The sequence below is a fragment of the Lepisosteus oculatus genome, chromosome 18 (genome assembly GCF_040954835.1).
Source record: "Lepisosteus oculatus isolate fLepOcu1 chromosome 18, fLepOcu1.hap2, whole genome shotgun sequence".
Classification (NCBI taxonomy): Eukaryota; Metazoa; Chordata; class Actinopteri; order Semionotiformes; family Lepisosteidae; genus Lepisosteus; species Lepisosteus oculatus.
In genome coordinates, this window is record NC_090713.1 from 22,796,844 (window position 1) to 22,819,462 (window position 22,619).

The 22,619-nt window shown below is 56.7% G+C and overlaps 2 protein-coding genes across 4 annotated transcripts in view; one reads left to right on the forward strand and one right to left on the reverse strand.

Moving 5' to 3' along the window:
• Positions 1-4,082: 4,082 nt before the first annotated feature.
• The window catches only part of macrod1 (mono-ADP ribosylhydrolase 1), a 94,421-nt gene continuing 75,884 nt past the window's right edge, over positions 4,083-22,619 (reverse strand). The window contains exons 4-11 of one of the 3 annotated variants that reach the window (XM_069180384.1): positions 17,246-17,275; positions 13,022-13,138; positions 7,645-7,769; positions 7,382-7,412; positions 6,458-6,531; positions 5,433-5,514; positions 4,570-4,598; positions 4,083-4,215 (exon numbers count right to left, since the gene is read on the reverse strand). In XM_069180384.1, coding sequence (XP_069036485.1) covers positions 4,594-4,598; positions 5,433-5,514; positions 6,458-6,531; positions 7,382-7,412; positions 7,645-7,769; positions 13,022-13,138; positions 17,246-17,275 — 464 coding nt within the window. In that variant the 3' untranslated portion in view covers positions 4,083-4,215; positions 4,570-4,593. Of the gene's footprint in view, positions 4,216-4,569; positions 4,602-5,432; positions 5,515-6,457; positions 6,532-7,381; positions 7,413-7,644; positions 7,770-13,021; positions 13,139-17,245; positions 17,276-22,619 lie in introns of all 3 variants that reach the window. The other 2 variants (XM_069180383.1, XM_069180382.1) reach the window with 2 other exon arrangements.
• The window catches only part of LOC107075867 (leucine-rich repeat transmembrane protein FLRT1-like), a 70,851-nt gene continuing 69,260 nt past the window's right edge, over positions 21,029-22,619 (forward strand). Inside the window, exon 1 of the mRNA XM_069180304.1 lies at positions 21,029-21,119. The gene's annotated coding sequence lies outside the window, so the exon portion shown is untranslated. The remainder of the gene's footprint in view (positions 21,120-22,619) is intronic.

The window sequence follows — 22,619 nt, forward strand, 5'->3', positions numbered from 1 at the left end:
TCAGCCTCTTAATGCATCAGTGGAAGAGGAGAATCTGAGAGGGAGAGCAGGCCTGGGGCAGTTCTCACCCCTCTGAGAGAGAGAGCGGAACTGGGGCAGTTCTCACCCCTCTGAGAGAGAGGGCACGAGCCTGGGGCAGTTCTCACCCCTCTGAGAGAGAGGGCAGGGCCTGGGGCAGTTCTCACCCCTCTGAGAGAGAGGGCACGAGCCTGGGGCAGTTCTCACCCCTCTGAGAGAGAGGGCAGGGCCTGGGGCAGTTCTCACCCCTCTGAGAGAGAGGGCACGAGCCTGGGGCAGTTCTCACCCCTCTGAGAGAGAGGGCAGGGCCTGGGGCAGTTCTCACCCCTGTGAGAGAGAGGGCAGGGCCCGGGGCAGTTCTCACCCCTCTGAGAGAGAGGGCAGGGGGCTGGGGCAGTTCTCACCCCTCTGAGAGAGAGGGCACGAGCCTGGGGCAGTTCTCACCCCTCTGAGAGAGAGGGCACGAGCCTGGGGCAGTTCTCACCCCTCTGAGAGAGAGAGCGGAACTGGGGCAGTTCTCACCCCTCTGAGAGAGAGGGCAGGGCCTGGGGCAGTTCTCACCCCTCTGAGAGAGAGGGCACGAGCCTGGGGCAGTTCTCACCCCTCTGAGAGAGAGGGCAGGGCCTGGGGCAGTTCTCACCCCTCTGAGAGAGAGGGCACGAGCCTGGGGCAGTTCTCACCCCTCTGAGAGAGAGAGCGGAACTGGGGCAGTTCTCACCCCTCTGAGAGAGAGGGCAGGGCCTGGGGCAGTTCTCACCCCTCTGAGAGAGAGGGCACGAGCCTGGGGCAGTTCTCACCCCTCTGAGAGAGAGGGCAGGGCCTGGGGCAGTTCTCACCCCTGTGAGAGAGAGGGCAGGGCCCGGGGCAGTTCTCACCCCTCTGAGAGAGAGGGCAGGGGGCTGGGGCAGTTCTCACCCCTCTGAGAGAGAGGGCTCTGGGACTGGTCAGTGGACAGCCCGCTGTCCTGTGGCACTGACCTGGGCACTCTCTGTGTGCTGCGATCGCTGTGACAATGGCGGGGTCACCTTGCCGCAGACCGGGGGCCCCAACTGGTGTGGCCCTGTGCCAGCGCTGGCAGGGTGGGTAGGGTGGGCAGGGTGCTGAATACTGCATCGCCCAGCTGTTTGCTGAGTGCGTTTCTGTGTGTGTGTGTGTGTGTGTGTGTCTGTTACTGGGTGGCAGCTCTTAGCAGCTCACTCACTCAGAAAAAAGCAGACCTCCCAGCCCAGCACAAACACACACACAGCTGCACAGAGCCTTTTAATAATACAGCACAGAACATCTGGACATGAATCAGGGGGATTTGTCCCACATTGGGACATTATTGCAGTACACACACAGACACACACAAGCACAGACAGTTGCTCACAGGCACCTGCTCCAGTACTCCTGCCCAGACAGTTCCCTCCTGGAATAACCCTGACTCCAGCCTGGAATAACCCTGACTCCTGTCCGGAATAACCCTGACACCAGCCTGGAATAACCCTGACTCCTGTCCGGAATAACCCTGACTCCAGCCTGGAATAACCCTGACCCCAGACTGTAATAACCCTGACTCCTGTCTGTAATAACCCTGACACCAGCCTGGAATAACCCTGACTCCTGTCCGGAATAACCCTGACACCAGCCTGGAATAACCCTGACTCCTGTCCGGAATAACCCTGACTCCAGCCTGGAATAACCCTGACTCCTGTCTGTAATAACCCTGACTCCTGTCTGTAATAACCCTGACCCCAGACTGTAATAACCCTGACTCCTGTCTGTAATAACCCTGACTCCAGCCTGGAATAACCCTGACACCAGCCTGGAATAACCCTGACTCCTGTCTGTAATAACCCTGACTCCTGTCTGGAATAACCCTGACTCCAGCCTGGAATAACCCTGACTCCAGACTGTAATAACCCTGACTCCTGTCTGGAATAACCCTGACTCCAGTCTGTAATAACCCTGACTCCAGTCCGGAATAACCCTGACTCCAGTCTGTAATAACCCTGACTCCTGTCCGGAATAACCCTGACTCCTGTCCGTAATAACCCTGACTCCTGTCTGGAATAACCCTGACTCCTGTCTGTAATAACCCTGACTCCAGCCTGTAATAACCCTGACTCCTGTCTGTAATAACCCTGACTCCTGTCCGGAATAACCCTGACTCCTGTCTGTAATAACCCTGACCCCAGACTGTAATAACCCTGACTCCTGTCCGGAATAACCCTGACTCCTGTCTGTAATAACCCTGACCCCAGACTGTAATAACCCTGACCCCAGACTGTAATAACCCTGACTCCTGTCTGTTATAACCCTGACTCCTGTCTGTAATAACCCTGACTCCAGCCTGTAATAACCCTGACTCCTGTCTGTAATAACCCTGACTCAAGTCTGTAATAACCCTGACTCCTGTCTGTAATAACCCTGACTCCAGTCTGTAATAACCCTGACCCCAGACTGTAATAACCCTGACTCCTGTCTGTAATAACCCTGACTCCAGACTGTAATAACCCTGACTCCTGTCTGTAATAACCCTGACTCCAGTCTGTAATAACCCTGACTCCTGTCTGTAATAACCCTGACTCAAGTCTGTAATAACCCTGACTCCTGTCTGTAATAACCCTGACTCCAGTCTGTAATAACCCTGACCCCAGACTGTAATAACCCTGACTCCTGTCTGTAATAACCCTGACTCCAGACTGTAATAACCCTGACTCCAGTCTGTAATAACCCTGACTCCTGTCTGTAATAACCCTGACCCCAGACTGTAATAACCCTGACTCCAGCCTGGAATAACCCTGACTCCTGTCTGTAATAACCCTGACTCCAGACTGTAATAACCCTGACTCCTGTCTGTAATAACCCTGACCCCAGACTGTAATAACCCTGACTCCAGCCTGGAATAACCCTGACTCCTGTCTGTAATAACCCTGACTCCAGTCTGTAATAACCCTGACTCCTGTGTTGTTCTAGGAAGTCTCTCCCACTCTCTTCCTCACTGTCTCCCGCGCTGACAGGCTCTCAGGCAGTAAATCAGGAGATTGATCTGGTGTTGCCTGGGGCGTCCTGTACTCTGGTAAAAAGGCTGTTTAATTTAAGAAGGGCGTTTTACCCCCCCCCCCTCCCCCAATTCCATTACAGAACAAACGAAAGCTGGTTTAAATGAGACCAGAATTCTCTTTCTCTTTCCTTGTCCTTCGGCAGCAGGGAAGAGCCAAGCAGAGGAGCTGGTGGGGTTTCTGGGGGGGGGTGAGGGTGTCTATTCCTGCTCAAATAAATGTGTGGTCCGGTCCGGTCAGTCCCACAGAGCAGAGGGAGCAGATCCTCAGAGCAGCAGGCTGGCCGAGAGCCAACATCGGAAAGTCAAGGTACCATATAGTGCCTTTCATATCTCACTACTTCAAATCTGCTCCTAGATATTGTATTGGGGGTCAGTGAGCTACAGCACCAGGGTCTCTGATAGCAGGACCTGTTTCTGATGTCTCTAACAGGACTGGACCTAAACCATTGGATCAGCTGTCCTCCTGGTCTGACAGGACTGGACCCGAACCACCAGACAAGCTGTCCTCCTGGTCTAATAAGACTGGACCTGAACCACTGGACCAGCTGTCCTCCTGGTCTAATAAGACTGGACCTGAACTACTGGACCAGCTGTCCTCCTGGTCTGACAGGACCGGACCTGAACCACCAGACCAGCTGTCCTCCTGGTCTGACAGGACTGGACCTGAACCACTGGACCAGCTGTCCTCCTGGTCTGACCGGACCTGACCCGCCGGACCAGCTGTCCTCCTGGTCTAACAGGACCGGACCTGAACCGCAGGACAAGCTGTCCTCCTGGTCTAACAGGACCGGACCTGAACCACCGGACCGGCTGTCCTCCTGGTCTGACAGGACTGGACCTGAACCACCAGACAAGCTGTCCTCCTGGTCTGACAGGACCGGACCTGACCCGCCAGACCGGCTGTCCTCCTGGTCTGACAGGACCGGACCTGACCCGCCGGACCGGTTGTCCTGGTGACAGCAGCAGGCTGGCACGGAAGGGCGCCTGTCCAGCAGAATGAAGAGGCAGGACGCAGAGCTCTGGTGTCGAAGCCTTTATTGAGCATGCGAGCACTGCAGACAGGGCAGAGGGACAGAGGGGCCGAGGGGGACAGGTTGGGGGTCCGGAGTCTGCGCCGGGACGCTCTCACAGTTTGCTCCACACCTTCGGACCTGCAAAGAACAACCACACCCCCACCGTTATCATCGTCTTCGTCAGCGGTGTCAGTTGAGCACTCTGCGCCAGCGAGCGCGTCAGAGAGCTGCAGCCGGAGGGTCTCTGCTGAGGGTGGGGGTCCCTCTAGGGGACTGTGGATGTGGGGGGTCTCTAGAGGACAATGGGAAAGTGTAGGGGACAGTGGTTGTGGGGGTTCTCTAGGGAACTGTGGGGGTGTGGGGGTTCTCTTGGAGACTGTGGGTGTGGGGGGTGTTTCTAGGGGACTGTGGGACAGTGGATGTGGGGGGTCTCTCTAGGGGACAGTGTAGGGGACAGTCTGGGACCGGCAGGCTTGCACACCATGCAGTTACCTCTCTCAGCACGTCTCTGACGGGTCAGCCTGCTGGCAGAGGAGACAGACAAAGGGATTGTGGGTAACAGCTGCTGATGAACACGCTGCTGTTTCCTTAATGTGCACAGTGACTCTCGTCTTATCGATGATGATGGAGTGTTAATGTGAAGATACAGAGGAGCTGGGCTGAGTGTCTCTACAGTTACTCTACAGATCTGAGGATGAGGATGGTGTGTTAATGTGAAGATACAGAGGAGCTGGACTGAGTGTCTCTACAGTTACTCTACAGATCTGAGGATGAGGATGGTGTGTTAATGTGAAGATACAGAGGAGCTGGGCTGAGTGTCTCTACAGTTACTCTACAGATCTGAGGATGAGGATGGAGTGTTAATGTGAAGATACAGAGGAGCTGGGCTGAGTGTCTCTACAGTTACTCTACAGATCTGAGGATGAGGATGGTGTGTTAATGTGAAGATACAGAGGAGCTGGGCTGAGTGTCTCTACAGTTACTCTACAGATCTGAGGATGAGGATGGAGTGTTAATGTGAAGATACAGAGGAGCTGGGCTGAGTGTCTCTACAGTTACTCTACAGATCTGAGGATGAGGATGGAGTGTTAATGTGAAGATACAGAGGAGCTGGACTGAGTGTCTCTACAGTTACTCTACAGATCTGAGGATGAGGATGGTGTGTTAATGTGAAGATACAGAGGAGCTGGGCTGAGTGTCTCTACAGTTACTCCACAGATCTGAGGATGAGGATGGTGTGTTAATGTGAAGATACAGAGGAGCTGGGCTGAGTGTCTCTACAGTTACTCCACAGATCTGAGGATGAGGATGGTGTGTTAATGTGAAGATACAGAGGAGCTGGGCTGTGTCCTGACCTTCAGGAAAGTACAGGGGCAGTTTCTCCTGGTAGATGTCCTCGTCGGACTTGAGGAAGACACAGAAGACGATGCGCTCCAGCTGGCAGGAGGGAGGGAGGTTAGCCCAGCAGACTCGTCTCTCCCTGCCTCTCCCGCTCTGTCTCGTGAGCAAGGGAGCAGGTCGAGGGAGCTGCCCGTCGTGTGGAAAATGAGATCTTTAATGAGGAATCTTTAATTAAGACTGTTTAATTAGCCATTTCACACGTCTGTGGAGTTACGAGGGTGTCGCACACCGGGAGAGGGATGACAGAGAGGGAAACGTAGAGAGGAGGAAGGTGAGAGGAGTACGATGGCACGCGAGCAGGGGGTGGAGAGAGAGAGAACAACAGTCAGATTCTTCCTCCACACCTTCAATAAGCCAAACAAATCTACTTCCTTCTAACAGGACTGGACCTGAACCACCGGACCCGCTGTCCTCCTGGTCTGACAGGACTGGACCTGAACCACTGGACCAGCTGTCCTCCCGGTCTAACAAGACTGGACCTGAACCACCGGACCCGCTGTCCTCCTGGTCTGACAGGACTGGACCTGAACCACCGGACCCGCTGTCCTCCTGGTCTGACAGGACTGGACCTGAACCACTGGACCAGCTGTCCTCCTGGTCTAACAAGACTGGAGCTGACCCACCAGACCAGCTGTCCACCAACTTGGTTTTTTAAAGTGTGCCTCTGCACTCTTCCTGACTCTCCCTCTCCTCGCCTGCTGTATTTTTCCCTCTGTCTCTCCCTCAGGTGTGCTGTTGTCACCCCAGCCCTGCCTGTGGCTGCAGCTGGTGGTGTTTTTGACAACAAGGCTTGTTGTTGTGCAGGAGGGAAGGGAATAGGTGTCGCACCAGGGGTAGGGAGCGGGTGTTTCCGTGGGGACGTTGAGTCAGCGCGCACGCTTCGCAGAGCTTGGTTTTAATTGGACCCTGTGGGCGCCCCCTCTGTCCTGGGATGACTGATATATCCACACCGCCTCGAGGGAGACAGGTGTGCTCCTACCTGTGATCCGTGAGTGTCCAGGTATTCCCTGACTGTCCTCAGGGCCACGTCCGCCGCCTCACTGGGGGGGTACCCTGCAGGGGTTGCATAAGTCACCTCATTATTGCTCTGAGTTGCGTCGTGAACTGAGCTTTAAACGGGGGGGCGGCAGGGGGGCTCAGTGGTCGGCACTGGGGTTCGATTCTGGGGTGCTGTCCGTGTGGAGTTTGCATGTTCTCCCCTGTTGCGTGAGTGTCCTGCGGGTTCTCTGGTTTCCTGGTGTCCTCTCACAGTACAGAGACGCGCCGGTGTGCTGGGTGGGAGAATCGTCCGGGGTGTGAGCGTGTGTGTCTGTTGTGCGCTGTGACGCACTGGTGTCCTGTCCAGGATGTCCCCTGCCTTATGCCTGCTGCTTGCTGGGATAGACTCCAGCCCCAGGCTCCGGGCTTGAACAGTCCTGACCTCCTGGACACCCCCTGTCCAGCGTGGGCCCCTGGGGGGGTGGACACCACTGTATCAGCACAGCTGGTGTCTGTATTGTGCTGAGGCAGCTCTGGGGTCAGTCCCAGCCCTGGGGCTCTGTCTGTGTGGAGTCTGCGTGCTGTCCCTGTGGGTGTGGGGTTCCTGCAGGTGCTGCAGTTTCCTCCCACAGGCTGAAGACATGCTGCTGGGTTAACTGGCTTCTGGGAACACTGGCCCTGGTGCAGGTGTCTGTAGTGGACTGGGTGTACCCCAGCTCCGGCTCCCAGGTGATGCTGTGCTGGAAGAAGTGGTTTCAAACTGGACAGAAGGGAGTTCAGGCGCGCTGACCTGGGTCAGTGGTCATTTGTCAATGTGTGTGGACAGGAGAGAGGGTGTGAGCTGCCCCTGTGTTCAGTGTGCAGTGACTGTGCCTGGGTCAGCGGTCAGCAGTCAGCAAGAGTGGACAGTGCTGTTGTCACTCACCGTACACGCCAGTAGAGATGCAGGGGAACGCCTGAAAGACAAAACAAGAGAGCATTGTTCTCCTATCTCCGCTGTCCTCCTGCTCCCCCATCTCTCTCCCCTTCTCCCTCCTCTCCTCCCTGTCCCTCTTTCTCTCTCTGCCCCCCCCTACTCTCCCGACCCTCTGTCTCCTCTCCCTCTCTCACCTGCACTGTCCCCCTCCTCTCTGTCCCACTCCCTCTCTCTGTCCCCTCTCTGTCTCCTGCCCTGTCCCCCTCCCTCACCACAGTCCTCAGCTGCTGAGCGCGAGCCGTCTCCAGGCAGCTCCAGTAGCAGTTGCGCAGAGCCTGTCTCTCTCTGTCCCCCACAGACCCCGTCTGGACGATGGGCCCCACTGTGTGGATGACATCTGAAAAGGAGGACACGAGAGAGACCAGTCAGAGCGAGGTGGACCGGTTTTATTCCTGTCTGCTCTGGGTGTCCTCACCTGCGGGCCGATCGCTGCTGAGCTGCTCTTATCTTTGTCCGAGGGGCCCGATCTTTTATTGTCATCGATCTCTTAATCAGCACTGAGCTTGAAACACCACCAAGTGCAGCGTCGGCACAATAAATATCTCCCCCCGGAAACCCAGGTCACTCTCAATGAGTTCCGTTTGATACACATGGTAACTCTTCACCTCGACTCCAGCCTCTCGACTCCAGTCTCTCGACTCCACACTGCCTCCCTCTCTCTCGGCTCCAGCCTCTCGACTCCACACTGCCTCCCTCTCTCTTTCTCTCGACTCCACACTGCCTCCCTCTCTCTCGGCTCCAGCCTCTCGACTCCACACTGCCTCCCTCTCTCTTTCTCTCGGCTCCAGCCTCTTGACTCCACACTGCCTCCCTCTCCCTCCCTGTCCACGCCCTCTTGGTGTTCCACAGCTGTTGCCCCACCCCCCTCCTCTTACCCCCAGTCCTCTCCTTGTGCCCTCGCCAGCCGCCCCCCCCCCCGTGGCACGGCCCGCGCGCGGCTGAGGAAGGTGCCGGTCGCGGTTATTTACAGCTGCTCCGGCGCTGTTTACGAGCATCGATCGGAGAGCTGTTTGTTTTAGTCGCTGCTCTCCGTCACCGAGAGCATTAATCAGCCCGGAGAGAGGAGGAGGGGGGAGAGGAGAGGAGCTCGGCAGAGGTCAGACCGCGGCGGAGAGACCCGGGGCAGGGACAGGAGAGAGAGGGGGGCAGTGGGGGGCGGCCCAGATCGCCCTGCCCCCCCGGGGACATGGGGTCTTTAACACCGAGGTGCACCTGTACACCAAGGGCGGCGGGTGTGTGGAACAAGCTGCCCGACCGTAAGGGTGATCTCCAGTGAGATCGGAGCCTGACGACCTGGATGGGCAGAAAGGAGGAGCCTCCTCTCGTTTGTGACCTGTATTCTACCCTCTTGAGAAATAGAGGAGAGAGATGGGAATATTCCGAGAGGAGAGCAGGACACTGGGGGAGAGATGGGAATATTCCGACAGGAGAGCAGGACACTGGGGGAGAGATGGGAATATTCCGACAGGAGAGCAGGACACTGGGGGAGAGATGGGAATATTCCGACAGGAGAGCAGGACACTGGGGGAGAGATGGGAATATTCCGACAGGAGAGCAGGACACTGGGGGAGAGATGGGAATATTCCGACAGGAGAGCAGGACACTGGGGGAGAGATGGGAATATTCCGACAGGAGAGCAGGACACTGGGGGAGAGAGGGGAATATTCCGACAGGAGAGCAGGACACTGGGGGAGAGATGGGAATATTCCGACAGGAGAGCAGGACACTGGGGGAGAGATGGGAATATTCTGAGAGGAGAGCAGGACACTGGGGGAGAGATGGGAATATTCCGACAGGAGAGCAGGACACTGGGGGAGAGATGGGAATATTCCGACAGGAGAGCAGGACACTGGGGGAGAGATGGGAATATTCCGAGAGGAGAGCAGGACACTGGGGGAGAGAGGGGAATATTCTGAGAGGAGAGCAGGACACTGGGGGAGAGATGGGAATATTCCGACAGGAGAGCAGGACACTGGGGGAGAGATGGGAATATTCCGACAGGAGAGCAGGACACTGGGGGAGAGATGAGAATATTCCGACAGGAGAGCAGGACACTGAGGGAGAGATGGGAATATTCTGAGAGGAGAGCAGGACACTGGGGGAGAGATGGGAATATTCCGACAGGAGAGCAGGACACTGGGGGAGGGGGGAGAGAGGGGAATATTCTGAGAGGAGAGCAGGACACTGGGGGAGAGATGGGAATATTCCGACAGGAGAGCAGGACACTGGGGGAGAGATGGGAATATTCCGACAGGAGAGCAGGACACTGGGGGAGAGATGAGAATATTCCGACAGGAGAGCAGGACACTGGGGGAGGGGGGAGAGAGGGGAATATTCTGAGAGGGGAGACGGGGGGGAGGGTGTTGGATTTCTCTCGTCTCTCTCTCTCTCTCTCTCCGCCCGGGGGTGTCGCACTGTCCCGGGTGTCGTGTGCGTGAGCGCGAGACGTGATGCCAACTGACAGCAGTGCATTGTGGGTCAGCCGCCCCACTGCACGTCAGCAACTGCCCCCGACCACCACCCCAGGCCCCCAATCCCCTCCGCTCTCATTCCGCAGCTCACCCCCCCAGACTGCTGGCACTCTGACATCCCCCAGTAACACAGCCCCTCCCCCCAGTGTGTGTGCTGTCGGGGCTCAGACTGGACTGATGGGACTGCATCCTGTACTGGGAGTCGGTCATCTGCTCAGACAGCTGACCAGCCTGGTCAGCACGGACACCAAACACTCCCCCCCCCCGATAACGAGCAGGGTGCGTTGCCGCCATGGCAACCCACCTCCTTAACGAGTTTAATGACATCGTCGTGACTCGACCCCCCCCCCCTCTCCGCGGGGCTGGCAGAGACAGGGCAGCAGCCAGGATGAGCTGTCAGGATGAGCCTGACGTCTCACCAGAGGGACAGAGGACACGGGGGTCCAGCCTCTCGCTCTGGGGGACACAGGGAGGGCTGGGACTGTACTGATGCTGTCAGGATGAGCCTGACGTCTCAGCAGAGGGACAGAGGACACGGGGGTCCAGCCTCTCGCTCTGGGGGACACAGGGAGGGCTGGGACTGTACTGATGCTGTCAGGATGAGCCTGCCGTCTCAGCAGAGGGACAGAGGACACGGGGGTCCAGCCTCTCGCTCTGGGGGACACAGGGAGGGCTGGGACTGTACTGATGCTGTCAGGATGAGCCTGACGTCTCAGCAGAGGGACAGAGGACACGGGGGTCCAGCCTCTCGCTCTGGGGGACACAGGGAGGGCTGGGACTGTACTGATGCTGTCAGGATGAGCCTGACGTCTCAGCAGAGGGACAGAGGACACGGGGGTCCAGCCTCTCGCTCTGGGGGACACAGGGAGGGCTGGGACTGTACTGATGCTGTCAGGATGAACCTGCTGTCTCAGCAGAGGGACAGAGGACACGGGGGTCCAGCCTCTCGCTCTGGGGGACACAGGGAGGACTGGGACTGTACTGATGCTGTCAGGATGAACCTGCTGTCTCAGCAGAGGGACAGAGGACACGGGGGTCCAGCCTCTCGCTCTGGGGGACACAGGGAGGCTGGGACTGTACTGATGCTGTCAGGATGAGCCTGACGTCTCAGCAGAGGGACAGAGGACACGGGGGTCCAGCCTCTCGCTCTGGGGGACACAGGGAGGGCTGGGACTGTACTGATGCTGTCAGGATGAGCCTGACGTCTCAGCAGAGGGACAGAGGACACGGGTGTCCAGCCTCTCGATACCCAGCCCTGCCCGACTCTGACCCGAGCACCTGGTCCGGCCCGGTAGAGGCTGGGAGCGTCTGGCAGCAGGGAGCCCCTCTCCAGGGCCCGCGGGAGACAGGGCTGTTTTGATCTTGAGCTAATTGGCCCCCAGGGGAAGGGAGTCAGGGTGTTTGCGCCACGGAGGAGAGGGCTGGTGTGCGACCTGTTTACCTCTCTCCTCTCCTCTCCTCTCCTTTCCTATCTCCTCTCCTCTCTCTCCTCTCCTCTCTCTCTCCTCTCTCTCCTCTCTCTCCTCTCTCTCCTCTCCTCCGCAGCCCCGCGGGCCTGGTGGTGCTCGGCTGGGACACACTGTCGTTATTCTCCTCTCCGGCCACCCAAACTGATTATAATCCCAGTGAAGAACAATCCAGCTCCCAGTCCAGCCAGTCCAGTCCAGCCTGCAGTGTCTCAGACTGCTCTGTCAGTGTCAGTGAGTCTGATTATAGTTCCCAGTTAATTAATCAGGGCTGCAGTAAACACTCATTATGTTTGTACTGGGAAGAGAGCTGAGAAACAGCAAGCGTGTTTGAAAAGTCCGCGCCAGCGCAGCAGGAGCCCGGAGAGCCCGGCAGAGCTGCGGGATAAACAGCGGGCCTGAGCCAGACCCTCCACCCCCGGATCAGCCCGCAGGAGCGCGCCGCGCACGGAGACGGGCAATAAATTAGAGTCGGGAATTACTGCTAAGTGTGGGAATAAATTAAACTGCGCTTCCTTCTGTAAACACTATCTGACTGCATAATTACTGCCCACTGTGCAGCCGGGGAGGGAGGGGGAGAGAGACTGTGACACATATTCCCGGGATCAGACAAACTTTCTTCCCTAAATCGACAAATCTAATCCCAGAGGGAGCAGGGACAGAGGGACACACAGGGCCTGGAGGAGGGAGAGAGAGAGAGACAGGGCCTGGAGGAGAGAGAGAGAGAGAGAGAGAGAGAGAGAGAGAGAGAGAGAGAGAGACAGGGGCTGGAGGAGAGAGAGAGAGACAGGGGCTGGAGGAGAGAGACAGGGGCTGGAGGAGAGAGAGAGAGAGAGAGAGACAGGGCCTGGAGGAGAGAGACAGGGGCTGGAGGAGAGATAGAGAGAGACAGGGGCTGGAGGAGAGAGAGAGAGACAGGGGCTGGAGGAGAGGGAGAGAGAGACAGGGCCTGGAGGAGAGAGAGAGAGACAGGGGCTGGAGGAGAGAGAGAGAGAGACAGGGCCTGGAGGAGAGAGAGAGAGACAGGGGCTGGAGGAGAGAGAGAGAAAGAGAAGGGGCTGGAGGAGAGAGAGACAGGAGCTGGAGGAGAGAGAGAGAGAGAGACAGACAGGGGCTGGAGGAGAGAGAGAGAGACAGGGGCTGGAGGAGAGAGAGAGACAGGGGCTGGAGGAGAGAGAGAGAGAGACAGGGGCCGGAGGAGAGAGAGAGAGAGACAGGAGCTGGAGGAGAGAGAGAGAGAGAGAGAGAGAGACAGATAGGGGCTGGAGGAGAGAGAGACAGGGGCTGGAGGAGAGAGAGAGACAGATAGGGGCTGAAGGAGAGAGAGACAGAGGCTGGAGGAGAGAGAGAGAGACAGGGCCTGGAGGAGAGAGAGAGAAAGAGAAGGGGCTGGAGGAGAGAGAGAGACAGGAGCTGGAGGAGAGAGAGAGAGACAGACAGGGGCTGGAGGAGAGAGAGAGAGACAGGGGCTGGAGGAGAGAGAGAGAGACAGGGGCTGGAGGAGAGAGAGGGGGGAGACAGGGGTAAAAGCAGGAGAAAGGTGTCGGGGTGCATGAGACCCCAGCTCTGGCTCCATGCAGCTGTGCCTGAAGGCTGCTTCCTGCTCCAGCCCCCCCCCACAGAGACACGCACACGCACACGGCTGTACTCACAGTTGCAGGGCAGTCCGTACGCCCCGGTCAGTTTTGCCTGTCCAGTCTCGCAGCCGCCCAGCGTGGAACACTCCTTCTTCAGCAGAGGCCCTGCTCCACGGTGGATAGCGCCGTCCACTGAGGGGGAGAGAGAGAGGCAGTGAGGCTTCGGACAGGCCACAGACACACACAGGCCAGCGAGTGACCACCGCGGTCAGCTAGAGACACACACAGGCCAGAACACTGTGACCTCTTGTTGTGCGAGGGACAGACAGTGACCACAGTGGTCATTTAAGAGTAAAAAAGGCTGATTGATTCATGATCACAGTGCGTCTGACCACAGTGCACATGAGGGCCAGTAGAGCACTTGGGAGTCTGAGATGAAGAGCTGATTACAGCCTGCTGACCGATAGCACGCTACACTGGTCTTTGACCAGAGACACTGGGGGTGCCCGGCTCTGATTGGTCCAGTACAATGGGCATCTGCCTCTGATTGGTCAGGTGCAGTATGTGCCCGGCTCTGATTGGTCCAGTACAATGGGCAACTGCCTCTGATTGGTCAGGTGCAGTATGTGCCCGGCTCTGATTGGTCCAGTACAATGGGCATCTGCCTCTGATTGGTCAGGTACAGTATGTGCCCGGCTCTGATTGGTCCAGTACAATGGGCAACTGCCTCTGATTGGTCAGGTGCAGTATGTGCCCGGCTCTGATTGGTCCAGTACAATGGGCTTCTGCTTCTGATTGGTCAGGTAAAGTGGGTGTTCGCCTTTGTATGGTCAGGTACAGTAGGGTCTGCCTCTGATTGAAAGGTAGAGTGGACATCTGGCTCTGATTAATATTTTTGATTACAATAGGTGTTAAAGCAATATATACTTCTGATTGGTTAGCAGCACAGAAGGCTTGTGAATCTCCTGCAGCAGGTAAAACCTGGAGTGGATCAGCGCACTGGGAGTCTGACAGCACTGTCACACCTGGAGCGGATCAGACTGCTGCGCACTGGGAGTCTGACTGACAGCACTGTCACACCTGCAGCGGATCAGACTGCTGCGCACTGGGAGTCTGACTGACAGCACTGTCACACCTGGAGCGGATCAGACTGCTGCGCACTGGGAGTCTGACTGACTGCACTGTCACACCTGCAGCGGATCAGACTGCTGCGCACTGGGAGTCTGACTGACAGCACTGTCACACCTGGAGCGGATCAGACTGCTGCACACTGGGAGTCTGACAGCACTGTCACACCTGGAGCGGATCAGACTGCTGCCCACTGGGAGTCTGACTGACAGCACTGTCACACCTGGAGCGGATCAGACTGCTGCACACTGGGAGTCTGACAGCACTGTCACACCTGGAGCGGATCAGACTGCTGCACACTGGGAGTCTGACAGCACTGTCACACCTGGAGCGGATCAGACTGCTGCACACGGGGAGTCTGACAGCACTGTCACACCTGGAGCGGATCAGACTGCTGCGCACTGGGAGTCTGACTGACAGCACTGTCACACCTGGAGCGGATCAGACTGGGAGTCTAGTACGCAAGGCTGTAAGGTCAGGACTGGATTGGACTGCTGTGCACTGGAAATCTAAATGGCAACATCCTAAAATCTGGAGTGGACTGGAACGCTAGGCGCGGTCAGACTGGCAACGCTGTCAGGCCTGGAGCGGACCGCGACACTGGGCCTGCCCATGTCTCGGCCGATGCAGGCGGGGACTGGAGCTTGTCTGAGGACGGACGAGCTCCTGCAGGCAGCAGGCAGGAAAGTGGGAGAGAAGACAGATCTCATTTCCATCCCCAGCTCGTCAGGGACCTGGGGACCGGAGCCTTGTGGGCTTCGGGCTTCCTGTCTCATTACACTCACCTCACGTTTATAAATACAGACGGAGAGCGAGAGAGACACCGGCACCTTATTAGCAGGTGTTAATTGGCTTTGTCTCAACGAGGGCACAGAGATGTTGTGATTGGGTAGAGGCGAGAAGGTACACATAAACAAGCAGGTACAGCAGAGCTCACATCACCTGGACCTGCTGGGGTCCCAGCTTTGAAAATCTTGGGGCGCCAGTCTGTGGTCAGCAGGAAGGAGGCTGACGTCTGTGATTGGTCAAGACACAGTGGGCGTCAATCTGTGACTGGTCAGGGCGTCGGGGCTCAACCGGTGACTGGTCAGTGGTCATCAGTAAGGAGATCAGTCCGTGACCAGTCAGTCATGGAAGAGCTTGTAACAGGAGGAGGTGCTCAGTGACTAGTCACTAATGGGGTGGACACTGGTGTGGGCCTGGTCACTGACACAGTGGACACCCCTCAGCGACCAGTCAGTAAAGGAGCTGGTCAGCAGTATGGTGGACACTGGTGTGGGCCTGGCCAGTTGGATGAGCGGGCACCAGTCTCTCAGACACACTGGCGCAGTGGGTATCACTCAGGCTGAGGAGACAGTGCTATCATATCAACACAGTGCATCTGTTTCCTAGGTAATGAGTCCCTTGTTAGGAGCAGAGCTAATTAATTTCAGTCCAATTAGCAGGCATTAGTGCGTTAAAGGCAAACAGACCAGCCGTTGCAAAAACAAGGACACAAGTGAAGCACTGTTTCACCCTGAGAGTCTGTCCGTGTCTCTCATTCCAGTGTCCACCTCTGAACCTGCTCTCAGAGACCCTCCCTCGTCCCTGCCAGTCTGCCTCAGACCCCCTCTCGCTCTCCTCTCTCATCTCCTCTCTCTGTCCCTCTCATCTCCTCTGTCTATCCCCCTCTCCCTGGGATGGTCCTCCTAACAGGGTCCCCTCCATGACAACCCTCCCACCTCCACGTCAATAATTAGCAGCCCTGGTTCTCCTACAGGAGCAGTTGTTGACGACTCTTCTAACGAACTCCGAGACTAATTAGAAGTAGCAGGTGAATTGACCAGGGAGAGAGACAGAGGCTCGGAGTGTGGAAGAGTTAAATGAAATAGCATGAGCTGTTAATTACAGAGACATGGAGCAGGAGAACACAGGGACAGAGGGAGAGAGAGAGAGGGAGCAGGGACAGAGGGAGAGAGAGAGAAAGAGAACGGGGGGGACGAGTTTGGAAATGTTTTTGTTAAAAGTTATTGCTTTGGCAACACTGTAATATTCAACAGTTCTCATCGAGCTCTTTGGATTTGAAAAGAAAGCCGGGAGAGAGAGGGAGCAGGGACAGAGGGAGACATGCAGTGGGGAGGGGAGGGGTGTGGAGGGGGCAGTGCTGATGAGTTTGAATCGGTCTTACAGATTTATCACTGTATTGATTAAGAGACGGCCGGCCACTTAACACCCCCCGAGTCAGCAGAGAGAGGGACTGCGCTGGTTATTTACCTAACTGTTCAGCTCACTCCGAATGCCGTAAATCTCTCCAACACACACACACACGCACACACCGGCTCGTGCTCTGCCTCTGTGGGGTCTCTCTCCCACTGACTCCCAGTCTGCACCAGCTGCAGCAGGCCTGAGAAAACAGTCCGGGCGCTTTCAGGTCTTCAAGAGGCCGCCCGCCGTCTCAAACATCATTCTGACTGCGACCACACATTGGCAGCAAAATAGGAATACACATATAATGGAGCTAGGAGCTCTTCCAGACACCCACACTCCTATTGGTTCACACAGACACACCCACACTCCTATTGGAGCTCACAGACACGCCCACACTCCTATTGGTGCAGTCAGACACGCCCACACTCCTATTGGAGCACACAGACACACCCACACTCCTATTGGAGTACACAGAGACGCCCACACTCCTACTGGTGCACACAGACACACCCACATTCCTATTGGAGAACACAGACACGCCCACACTCCTATTGGTTCACACAGACACACCCACAATCTTATTGGTGCACACAGACACGCCCACACTCCTATTGGAGCACACAGACACGCCCACACTCCTATTGGTTCACACAGACACACCCACAATCTTATTGGTGCACACAGACACGCCCACACTCCTATTGGAGCTCACAGACACACCCACAATCTTATTGGTGCACACAGACACGCCCACACTCCTATTGGAGCACACAGACACGCCCACACTCCTATTGGTGCACACAGACACACCCACACTCCTATTGGAGCACACAGACATGCCCACACTCCTATTGGAGCTCACAGACACGCCCACACTCCTACTGGAGACAAATTAGTGCTGACACAGACAGAGACAGATTAGTGCTTCATGGCCAGAGAGGGTTCAGCGAAGGGCCAGGCAGGGGGAGACACACAGACACTCACCTCCACCGCCTCCCAGCAGCGTCTTGTTGGCTGAAAAGACAGAAGGGAAGATAGAGTTAAATCACTCTGTGACCCCTGTGTCAGCCATTTCCTGTCTGCTGCATAACTGAACCCTTGGTTGAGCTGAGAATTGAATGAGATGATGAGATGACAGAGAGTGCAAGCAGGGACAGAGAGAGGGAGAGTGACCAGGGGCATGTGTGTGTGTCCATTACACTCTGGTATGTGTGTTTGTGTTTGTGCATGTGTACATATGAGTATAACACTGCACTGAGAGAGGACACTCCAGTCCATTAACACTGCACTGAGAGAGAGGGGTTCATACAGACACACTGACTGGACACTCCAGTACACTAACACTGCACTGAGAGAGAGGGGGGTTCATACAGACACACTGACTGGACACTCCAGTACATTAACACTGCACTGAGAGAGAGAGGGGTTCATACAGACACACTGACTGGACTCTACACTGAGAGAGAGAGGGGTTCATACAGACACACTGACTGACTCTACACTGAGAGAGAGAGGGGTTCATACAGACACACTGACTGGACACTCCAGTACATGAACACTGCACTGAGAGAGAGAGGGGTTCATACAGACACACTGACTGGACACTCCAGTACATTAACACTGCACTGAGAGAGAGAGGGGTTCATACAGACACACTGACTGGACTCTACACTGAGAGAGAGAGGGGTTCATACAGACACACTGACTGACTCTACACTGAGAGAGAGGTCAGGATGGGGGATCACAGTCCCTCCCACACAGAACTGGAGAGAAGCAGCGAGAGGCCAGGAAACTGAGAAACAGTCAATCAGTCACTTGGCCCTGAAAACCAACACTGAGAGAGGAGAGAGGAGGGGGGGTGCAGCAGGAGGAGAATGAGGATGGAGTGAAAGGGGGAGGTGGGCAGGAGTTTCTAACTGGAAGAGGAGCTGGCAGAGGGAGAGAGAGGTGGGGGGGCAGTGTGAGTGACATCTGACTTTAACCCAGCCAGAGAGAGAGGGAGGGAGAGGGAGGGAGAGAGGGAAGGGGAGGGAGGGAGAGAGAGGGAGGGAGAGAGGGAGGAAAAGGGAGGGAGAGAGGAAGGGAAAGATGGAGAGAGAGATGGAGGGGGAGAGGGAGGGAGAGACAGGGAGAGGGAGGGAGATAGGAAGGGAGAGAGAGAGGGAGGGAGAGGGAGGGAGAGAGAGAGGGATAACGAGTTCTGATCACAGTGCAGCCAGCGACGGACGCAGAAGAGAGTCCGCTTAGTCTCCCAGACGAGCAGGGCAGGTAGGCTTGGGAATCTGTCCGGGAAACAGCACAGGAGATGGGGCAAGGAGGAGGGGGGGCTGGGAGAGGCCTGCCAGGGGAGAGCGCGCGGGTTCGAGGGCCAGGTAGGGATGGATGAAAGAGAGGAGCAGAGAGGAGACTGTGTCCCAGGCTGGAGAGTAGGAAGGGAGCAGGAGCGATCGGAGGGGAGTGGGAAGGGAGCAGGAGCGATCGGAGGGGAGTGGGAAGGGAGCAGGAGCGATCGGAGGGGAGCAGGAAGAGAGCAGGAGCGATCGGAGGGGAGCAGGAGCGGTCGGAGGGGAGAGAGGGGAGCAGGAAGAGAGCAGGAGCAATTGGAGGGGAGAGAGGAGCGATCGGAGGGGAGAGAGGGGAGCAGGAAGAGAGCAGGAGCGATCGGAGGGGAGCAGGAAGAGAGCAGGAGCGATCGGAGGGGAGCAGAAGCGATCGGAGGGGATAGAGGGGAGTAGGAAGAGAGCAGGAGCGATCGGAGGGGAGAGAGGGGAGCGGGAAAGGAGCAGGAGCGATCGGAGGGGAGAGAGGGGAGCAGGAAGGGAGCAGGAGCGATCGGAGGGGAGAGAGGGGAGTGGGAAGGGAGCAGGAGCGATCGGAGAGGAGAGAGGGGAGTGGGAAGGGAGCAGGAGCGATCAGAGGGGAGAGAGGGGAGCGGGAAGGGAGCAGGAGCGATCGGAGGGGAGAGAGGGGAGCGGGAAGGGAGCAGGAGCGATCGGAGGGGAGAGAGGGGAGCGGGAAGGGAGCAGGAGCGATCGGAGGGGAGAGAGGGGAGCGGGAAGGGAGCAGGAGCGATCGGAGGGGAGAGAGGAGCTTTGCTGAGGGAGTATCAGAACCGGGACGGAGACGCAGTGCCTGTGAGAGGAGACAGTTCCCGTACTGACGGCCATGAGTGCCATCATACATCGTTAACTAATTAGTACCGGTGGTGCGCAGGCCGCAGGGGAAGAGGTGCTGTCACTGGACACCGGAGACTGCAGTGACCGCTCGCTCCAGCCCTCCTCTGCTCCCAGTAGGGCTTAGCCCTCCGCTCACTGCCCCTACCTCTCTCGGCGCCCGGTGCTCCCGGAGGTGCCGTTGAGTTGCTGAGGCAGACAGGGCTGCAGCCCCAGGGAGTTCAGGCCCCTGGTGTGTGTGTGTGTGTGTGTGTGCCTGCACAGTCACAGGCCTGTTCGGGCAGCTGTGTAGTCAGCACTGAGCCCTGTCCAGCACAGGGACACTGACCACTGACCGAGGTACAGCTTCACGGCTGCTGTGTGCTACCACGCATACGCTGACCACAGGGCATACTGACCGCTGACACACAGGCAGTGGCTGTCTGTAGGGCCTGGACATCATGGACACCAACAGTGGTCACTCTGACCCAATGTGTGTCCACAGTCATGAGATCAGGGTAAAAGCACAGTACAGCGCAGTACAGCCCAGTGAGATCGGGGTAAAAGCACAGAACAGCGCAGTAGATCCCAGTGAGATCAGGGTAAAAGCACAGTACAGCGCAGTACAGCCCAGTGAGATCAGGGTAAAAGCACAGAACAGCGCAGTAAAGCCTAGTGAGATCAGGGTAAAAGCACAGTACAGCGCAGTAGAGCCCAGTGAGATCGGGGTAAAAGCACAGAACAGTGCAGTAAAGCCCAGTGAGATCAGGGTAAAAGCCCAGTACAGCGCAGTGAGATCAGGGTGAAAGGAAACAGATCTAACGGATCCATGGTATTTGGGGACTTGAGAACAGGGCTGTGCAGTCTGTTCCAGACACCCGCTGCTCTCTGTGTGCAGTAGCGCCCCCGTTCCCAGTCCTGACCGAATACTGGGGTGCAGTCTAGGGGTCAAGACCACAGAGACTCGGTCCCTTCGAAGGGTTCCGCCACAAAGACACGAGCCCCGGAAATCTCACGGGTCAGGGCGGTGCGTGGGGCCGCGTCACGAGGGGACGCGCGCCGGTCCACGCACACACTGAGACACCGGCAGCTGGCGGCGGAAAAACGATGCTCACTCTCCTCCCTCTCCCCCTCTCTCTCTCTCTCTCCCTCCCTCCCTCCGCAGGCTTGACTGAAAAGACGAGTCTCCTCGACAGTCTGCCATCTCTCCGCTCGGAGGAAAAGTGGTGCGCAGTCCGCGTCTCTCCCTGCACCCCCACTGCCCGCGCGCCCCGAGCGGCACCCAGGACCCCCACATCTGGGGGAGAGAGGGGGAGACCCGTCTCCGGTCCGATTCCGGAGGAGGAGGAGGAGGAGACGGGGCGAAGCGAAGCGAAGCCGACAGGACCGGGGAAGAGCGGCTGTCTTTTGGAAGGGGCTGTGCACGAAATATTTGTTTTGATTTTTTTTCGGGGGGACAGTCTCCGGAAACCGGGGCTCGGCCACGGAGAAACGCCGCTCGCGCCAGCGCTGGGATTTACAGAAACCGGGAAACCGGGAAGAGGCAGCCCGAGTCCTCGCGGGCGATTTTTCCCCCCCGATATATTACTGGAAGAGGCGACGTCGGCGGGACCGTCCGTGTCCGGTCCCGCGTGTGTCCAGAGCAGAGGCTGAAGCCCCCGAGCGGCCGTGGCGGTGCGGACGGTGGAGCGGAGCGCTACCGGCAGGTAAATGTCCACGCGTGTACAGAACACGGGAATACAGGCTCCGGACGTCCGTGGGCTCGGGAGCCGCACGGCGGCCGCTGTGGTTGTGTCACGCGTGTGTGTGTGTGTGTGTCGCCTGGTCGGTCTTGTCCCCCCGTGTTCCGGCAGCGGAACCCCAGCTGCGGCGGCTCGCGCTCGGTCCCTCCCTCTCCCTCTCCCTTGCGCGCGGTCGCAGCCCGCTGGACCCACCTGTCCCGCCGCGTGCCGGGGAAACAGGCACATGCTACTGAGCGAGTGAACAGGTTGTGCGCGCGCTGAGGACGCCTTCTGTGTGTGTCTGTGCTGGTGCTGTTGTGTTGACTGTTCATGGGCATTGCTAGTGTGTCTGCTTGCATCAATATTTGTGAGCATCATTGTGTTACTGTGTTTGTGTGCGCCAATATTTGTGAGCATTACTGTGTTTGTGTTAGTGTGTCTGTGTGCGTCAATATTTGTGAGCATCATTGTGTTACTGTGTCTGTGCGCACCAATATTTGTCAGCATTACTGTGTTAGTGTGTCTGTGTGCACCGATATTTGTGAGCATTACTGTGTGTGTCTGTGTGCACCGATATTTGTGAGCATTACTGTGTGTGTCTGTGTGCACCAATATTTGTGAGCATTATTGTGTTAGTGTGTCTGCGTGCACCAATATTTGTGAGCATTACTGTGTTCGTGTTAGTGTGTGTGTGTGCATCAATATTTGTGAGCATCATTGGGTTCGTGTTAGTGTGTCTGTGTGCATCAATATTTGTGAGCATCATTGTGTTCGTGTATCAGTGTGTATCAATATTTGTGGGCATTATTGTAATAGTGTGTCTGTGTGCACCACGATTTGTGGGCATTATTGTGTTCGTGTTAGTGTGTCTGTGTGCACCAGTGATTGTGAACATTTTTGTATTAGTGTGTGTGCAGCATTGTTTGTATTACTGTCTTTTAGTGTGTCAGTGTGCACCTCAGTTTTTGTTATTGTGCTTGTGTTAATGTCAGTGAGTGTTGGTGTGTCTCTCTGCGCCAGCGTTTGTTATTATGTTTATGTAATTGTGTAAGTGTGCACCAGTGTTTGTGAACATTGTGTTTATCTTGTTGTGTTGGTGTGCACCAGTCTGTTAGTGTTAGTGTGTCTGTTTTTGTGTTAGTGTGTGTTAGTGCACATATATGTTTTTTGTCTGGGTTAGTGGGTGTATCAGTGTCTGCATGTCTGGACATGTGTTAGTGTATATCGGTGGGCATTCAGCAGTGTGTGTTAATGTGTGTGTATCACTGTGAATTCAGCAGTGTGTCGCCCTCTCTGTGCGAGTCCTGTCCCGGTGTGTGTGTGTGTGTGTGTGTGTGTGCGTTGCTCTCGCCCTCTCTATGCCAGTCCTGTCCTGGTGTGTGTGTGTTGCTCTCGCCCTCTCTGTGCCAGTCCTGTCCTGGTGTGTGTGTGTGTGTGTGGTGCAGGTGTGTGTGCGCGGGCCGGGGCGACAGCTCGTTAGCACGC